At 44.4% G+C, this 6,746-nt stretch overlaps 1 protein-coding gene across 6 annotated transcripts in view; it reads left to right on the top strand.

Annotated features, from left to right (window-relative positions):
* Window positions 1–4,843, top strand: part of ZNF418 (zinc finger protein 418) — a 9,340-nt gene extending 4,497 nt beyond the window's left edge. For 4 of the 6 annotated variants that reach the window (XM_017509547.2, XM_017509548.2, XM_037731695.1 and 1 more), the window contains 2 exons: window positions 989–1,118; window positions 2,808–4,843. In XM_017509547.2, coding sequence (XP_017365036.1) covers window positions 989–1,118; window positions 2,808–4,621 — 1,944 coding nt within the window. In that variant the 3' untranslated portion in view covers window positions 4,622–4,843. The remainder of the gene's footprint in view (window positions 1–988; window positions 1,119–2,807) is intronic. The other 2 variants (XM_037731694.1, XM_017509550.2) reach the window with 1 other exon arrangement.
* Window positions 4,844–6,746: the final 1,903 nt, after the last annotated feature.

Genomic DNA, 6,746 nt, shown 5'->3' with positions numbered 1-6,746 from the left:
AAAAAAAAAAAAAAAAAGCCGGGCACAGTGGCTCACGCTGTAATCCCAGCACTTTGGCAGGCCAAGGCAGGCAGATCACGAAGTCTGGAGATTGAGACCATCCTGGCTAACACAGTGAAACCCCTTCTCTACTAAAAATATAAAAAAATTAGCAGGTGTGGTGGCACGTGCCTGAAGTCCCAGCCAATCAGAAGGCTGAGGCAGGAGAATCGCTTGAACCCGGGAGGCAGAAGTTGCAGTGAGCCAAGATTGCACCACTGCACTCCAGCCTTGGCGACAGAGCCGAGACTCTGTCTCAAAAAAAAAGAAAAACCAAAACTATAATTTGTGTTAATGTTCAAAAGAGGCTGATGGTTGGGGGATGTCACCTTGGGGTGGCCATGGCATGTGCCTGTGTTGTTTAAAGAATGATGTGTAAGGCTGGACATGGTGGTTTACGCCTATAATCCCAATACTTTGGGAGGCTGAGGCGGGTGGATCACCTGAGATCAGGAGTTTGAGACCAGCCTAGCCAATGTGGTGAAACCCCATTTCTACTAAAAATACAGAAGTTAGCTAGGTGTGGTGGCAGGGGCTTGTAATCCCAGCTACTTGGGAGGCTGAGGCAGGAGGTTACAGTGAGCCAAGATCACACCACTGCACTCCAGCCTCAGGAAAAAAAAAAAGAATATGTGTATTTAGAGAGGGAGTATGTCTGATGGACCCAGGCAACTGCACTGGGCTTTATGTGAACTTGGATATACCAGAGGTGTTGGCTTTTATGGTAAGAGCACAGCATAGATCCCTATTTTCCCCCTACTTCTTATTTGCTTATGGCTATACTGAGTGACCAGTGTTCCCACAAAGAGACAAAAGCACCTGTGGACCTGTTTTCTCCTCTGTGCTGAGGATTTTGGGAGGAGGATGCGCAAGTTGGGGTATGTTGGAGAGGTGGATTATAGTACCTCAGCATAGGAACTGTTTGTAGTTTCATCTGTCACCATCACAGCAGGGCATTGTGACATTTGAAGATGTGGCTGTGAACTTTTCCCGGGAGGAATGGAGTCTTCTTAGTGAGGTTCAGAGATGCCTTTACCATGACGTGATGCTGGAAAACTGGGTACTTATATCCTCCCTGGGTAAGTTCTTCACACCCTCCCCTATTTCCTGAATAAGTCTCTGCCCCTCCTCTTTTTACCGTTGGCAAAACTGACTGTCTCCTGTCAAGACCATGGGCACAGCTTTCTTCTCCACCTCTCTGGATAGGTTTTGTGATTGATAGGTCCGAGGTGTGCGTACTGCCCTCCCTCCTTGAGCAGCTTCAATACCTGCTTTGCTACAGACTCTCAGGGAAGAAGTCAGAGTCAAGAGTCTTGTAGTCAATCTAATGCATTTCACCTTGCTTGTCCCCTCGTTCTTTGATTTTGTCCATATCTAAGACTCCTGTATGTCCAGGTTCTACTTAACTTCCTTTAGCTGACTTTACTTTATGCCTGCCTGTAGCAGGAATTGTCATCACTCACAATGTCACTGCCTACATAGACGAAAGGTAAGACCCTACTTAGAAATTCTGTTTTTAGTAATCAGTTTCCTTTACTGTGTGTTGTCATGTTTTGAGCCACTGTTGGCTCAAAAACTATCCAGCACATATTGGCAGGAGGAAGAGGATAGGGAGTCCAGTGATGTGGCCTTTGTGACCAGCCAGCATTTCAATTTAATCAGGTGGAAATGGCCATCCTGGCTCATCAATATTTGCTGCCAGAGGCTAGTTGTCCCACTTCTGCCCTATCTTTCCCTTAGTACTTACGTCATCCAGGTTCCATGTATTTCATCATCTTGGTAGTGGGGTGGAGAGTCCTCAGTGCTACAGAAGATGCAGTTGAATCCAGGCTCAGCCTCATGTTGTCAGAGGGAGCTTGTCACTGAGGAGTGGCACCTGGTGGGAGGGCATGAGGTTGGGATTTTATTCAAATCATACCAGAAACCTATTATATTTGATTAGTATTTTTGTGGACAGTAGGCACTCACTATTTCTGTCCTCTCCATTCTCGAGAGCATCAAACTTGTCAGTTGTACACCTTGTCACTTGTACTCTGATATCCATCCCCCAACGAATATTCAAGTCTCTGGACTCCACATCTCACCCATTTATTTTCTCATGTTTCCTTCTGGAGTGTTCTCCAAAAGTGGCATACACATTGTGTATTAATGAGTGTGTACACATTGTTAAACTGTTGTCTTGTAATTATTTTCTTAGGCCTGGACATATCCTTTTATATAGCATTAACATGTCATGAGGTAATTTCCTGCAGAGAAGTGGTTTGCAAAGGAAAGAGTTGTATACCAGGCACCTTGGCTTACACTTGTAAATCCAGCACTTTGGGAGGCCGCTGTGGGCAGATTTCTAGAACCCCAGAGTTCAAGACCAGCTTGGGCAACATGGCGAAACGCCATCTCTACAAAAAGCTAGGCATGTTGGCATGCACCTGTGGTCCTAGCTACTGTGGTGGCTGAGGTGGGAGGATCATCTGAGCTCAGAAGGCAGAGATTGTGCCACTGCACTCCATGCCGGGTGACAGAGTGAGACCCTGGCTCTATTCTCTGTGTTGCATGTATGCTTCTGCCTTTCATATTATATAAAGGTCACAGAGGCCTCCTGCATTCTGTGAACTTTATAGCCTAGTAATGACAGCCTCATCTTCCACGTGATGCCAACATTCTGTTCCTGCAAATATTTCTATGGAGTAATTCCTCAGTTTGACAGGCACACTTGTAGGTGGGCTATGCCTTCCCACCAGAGTTAACTTGAATTCTTTTCTTGCTTTCAGGTTGTTGGTATGAATCAGAAGATGAGGAGGCACCTTCTAAGCAGAACATTTCTATACAAAGAGTGTCTCAGGTCAGCACTCGTAGGGCAGGTGTGTCTCTCAAGAAGGCTCACCCCTGTGAAATATGTAGCACAGTCTTGGGAGACATTTTGCACTTGGCAGATTATCAGGGAACACATCACAAGCAGAAACTGCACAGGTGTGAGACATGGGGGAATAAATTGTATGATAGTTCAAACCATCAGCACCAGAATCAGTACCTTGGAGAGAAACCCGATAGAAGCAGTGTTGAGGAAGCGTTGTTTGTGAAGAGGTGTAAGTTCCATGTGTCAGAGGAATCATCTGTCTTCATTCAGAGTGGAAAGGACGTTTTGCCCAGCTCAGGATTACTTCAGCAGGAGGCCACTCACACTGGGGAGAAGTCAAACAGCAAAACTGAGTGTGTGTCTCCCTTTCAGAGGGGAAAAACTCATTATAGCTGTGGAGAATTCATGAAACAATCTAGTACCAAGCACATACTTGTTCAACAGCAGAGACTTCTCCCTAGAGAAGGATGTTACCACTGTGACTGTGGGAAGTCCTTTAGCAAATATGATAGCTTGAGTAATCATCAGAGAGGTCACACTGGGAATAGACCTTATGAATGTGGAGAATGTGGGAAATCTTTTAGTCATAAGGGCAGCCTTGTTCAGCATCAGCGAGTTCATACTGGAGAAAGACCTTATGAGTGTGGAGAATGTGGGAAATCTTTTAGTCAAAATGGTACCCTCGTTAAACATCAACGAGTTCACACTGGAGAAAGACCTTATGAGTGTGAAGAATGTGGGAAATGTTTTACTCAAAAGGGCAATCTCATTCAGCATCAGCGGGGTCACACTAGTGAAAGACCATATGAGTGTGAAGAATGTGGAAAATGTTTTAGTCAAAAGGGCACCCTCACCGAACATCATCGAGTTCACACTAGAGAAAGACCTTATGAGTGTGGAGAATGTGGGAAATCTTTTAGTCGAAAGGGACACCTTAGGAACCATCAGCGAGGTCACACTGGAGAAAGACCTTATGAGTGTGGAGAATGTGGAAAATCCTTTAGTCAAAAGGGCAACCTCATTCAGCATCAGCGAAGCCACAGTGGAGAAAGGCCTTATGAGTGTAGGGAGTGTAGGAAATTATTTAGGGGCAAGTCCCACCTCATTGAACACCAGAGAGTTCACACTGGAGAAAGGCCATATGAATGTAATGAATGTGGGAAGTCATTTCAGGACAGCTCTGGGTTTCGTATTCATCAGAGAGTTCACACTGGAGAAAAACCGTTTGAATGCAGCGAATGTGGGAAGTCATTTCCTCAAAGCTGTTCTCTTCTTCGACATCGGCGAGTTCATACTGGAGAAAGGCCTTATGAGTGTGGAGAATGTGGAAAATCATTTCATCAAAGTTCTTCCCTCCTAAGACATCAGAAAACTCACACTGCAGGAAGACCTTATGAGTGTGGAGAATGTGGGAAATTCTTCTTCAGTCTCCATGAACACAGGAGAGTTCACACTGGAGAAAGGCCTTATGAATGCAGTGAATGTGGAAAAACATTTACTCGAAGGTCTGCACATTTTAAACATCAGAGACTTCATACTAGAGGAAAGCCTTATGAGTGCAGCAAATGTGGGAAATCCTTTGCTGAAACCTTCAGTCTTAATGAACACAGGAGAGTTCACACTGGAGAAAGGCCTTATGAGTGCAGTGAATGCGGAAAATCATTTCATCGAAGCTCTTCTCTCCTTCGACATCAAAGAGTTCACACTGAAAAAAGTCCTTATAAGTGAAAGAAATTTGGGGAATTATTTAGCTAAACCGCTGCGTCTCCTTGATCAGTTCTTATTGAATCAAGACCTTATGAATGTGACAAATGTGGGATATTCTTTATGCAGAAGTCTTGCTTTATTACATACAGAAGAGCTTCCACTGCAGAAGTGCCTCTTCAGTACAGTGAATGTATGAAAGCCTTCAGCCAGCTAGGTGCAGTGTCACACCTGTAATCCCAGCACTTTGGGAGGCCGAGGCAGGTGGGTCACCTGAGGTCAGGAGTTTGAGACCAGCCTGACCAACACTGAGAAACCCCGTCTCTCCTAAAAATACAGAATTATCTGGGGGAGGTATCTCTCTTTTATGCGGGATATTGTAGTCTGCTCAGTACTGCTGAGGGTAATCTGTCCCCTAGGTCCTACAGCCATGTGCCCTGATATGCCAAGTTTCATCAGGTGGTATCCCAGGTTATGAGACTATAGCAGATATATAGTACATGCCTGCAATCCCAGCTATTGGGAAGCTGAGGCAGGAGAATCACTTGAACCAGAGGTTGCAGTGAGCTAAGGTTATGCTATTGCACTCCAGCCTCGGCAAAAAAAGCAAAAATACCCGTCTCCAAAAAAAAAGATTATGTTGGAGCTGCATGGCATTTTTCACCCTGTCCTGTTCCCTTGCCAGATTTATGTGACTGCCAGTTATCTGGCAAAAGCCATTTATGTCTGCCACATGGTAGGTGTTCAAAGTGCATCATTCACCGATGATGTTCTGGAAGTAAACCTTGATTCTCCTCCTCTGGCCAGAGGAATTGGTGAGTAGTCTCAGCTGTCATTCCTTTCTCATTTCTGATGAGTGAGACCATGGATCTAAGTACTGGTCCATAGGAGTCGTCTGTTGGCTTGAAAATATGGACTACTTTTTTCAGGGATTTTAGGGGTCTTATGTGATTCTTTAGGTAGAATTTTTTTCAGCCCTTAAGCCTCTAACCAAAGAACATTCTGCTTCCCATTGCTCTGATTTGGGCAGTGACTAAGGCCTCATTGTTTAAGCCTCCTTCAATCTTGAGAGTTGTATTTACTCTATGGGGTGGTTTGGAAACAACTGTGTTCTGCTGTCATAAAGGGGCAAATAGCTTTGGTTGGGATCACTAGATTTTGTGTGCCTCGGGACAATATGATGACAGAACATACTGTCTCTTCACTTATGCCATGGTTTTCATGGCTGCCCAAGTCCTCCAAAGACTCCAGAACTTAATTTTTGACTAGATAATTCCAGTAATTTCTGGGTTTATAGGTCAACCTGAGAAGGGAACAGTGTTTGTGACATCATCTGGTGCTTCTAAATTCAACATGAAATCTTCTCTCTTTTACGCGGGATATTGCAGTCTGCTCAGTACTGCTGAGGGTAATCTGTCCCCTAGGTCCTACAGCCATGTGCCCTGATATGCCAAGTTTCATCAGGTGGTATCCCAGGTTATGAGACTACAGCAGAAAATCATAATTTATAGAATTTCTGCATTTATAGGCAGTGGAGGAGACTGCAAGAACAGAGTTGGAATACACATCTTTAAAAAGGAGATCTACAGTGATTCAGTCACTATGTATGCGGTGGACAGTCAGGTTCAGAACCTCCATAATTATGAATCTTGTGTAGCTGAGACCATTGTCAAAGGAAATAAAGGTTTTATGGATTCCTGTACCCTTTCTCAACTGTTCACCTCAAGGTTATTCCTGCATTGGAAGGAGGAAGAGGATAAGGAGAAGGGAGATCTCTTAGTCCAGTAATATGATCTTTGTGACCAATCAGTGTTCTAATTTAATCAGATGAAAATTGCCTTCCTGGCTCATCAGTATTTGCTACTGCAGATACTAGGTGCCCCACTTAGGGCATGAGGAGATTTTGTATAGTTGCCCAGCGTATTTGGCAAAAATAATGGGAAATCCATGTTTTTCTTTCTTTCTTTCTTTTTTTTTTTTTCCTTTTAAGACAAAGTGTTGCTCTGTGACCCAAGCTGGAGTACAGTGGCGAGATCAGAGTTTACGGCACCCTCTAACTCCTCAAGCAGTCCTTTTCTCTCAGCCTCCCAAAGTGCTGGGATTAAAGGCCTGAGCCATCATGTCCAGCCCACATTTTTCTTTTTTTTTT

The sequence above is a fragment of the Cebus imitator genome, unplaced genomic scaffold, assembly GCF_001604975.1.
Source record: "Cebus imitator isolate Cc_AM_T3 unplaced genomic scaffold, Cebus_imitator-1.0 Scaffold417, whole genome shotgun sequence".
NCBI classification, from domain to species: Eukaryota; Metazoa; Chordata; class Mammalia; order Primates; family Cebidae; genus Cebus; species Cebus imitator.
This window is presented reverse-complemented; position numbering and strand designations above follow the sequence as displayed.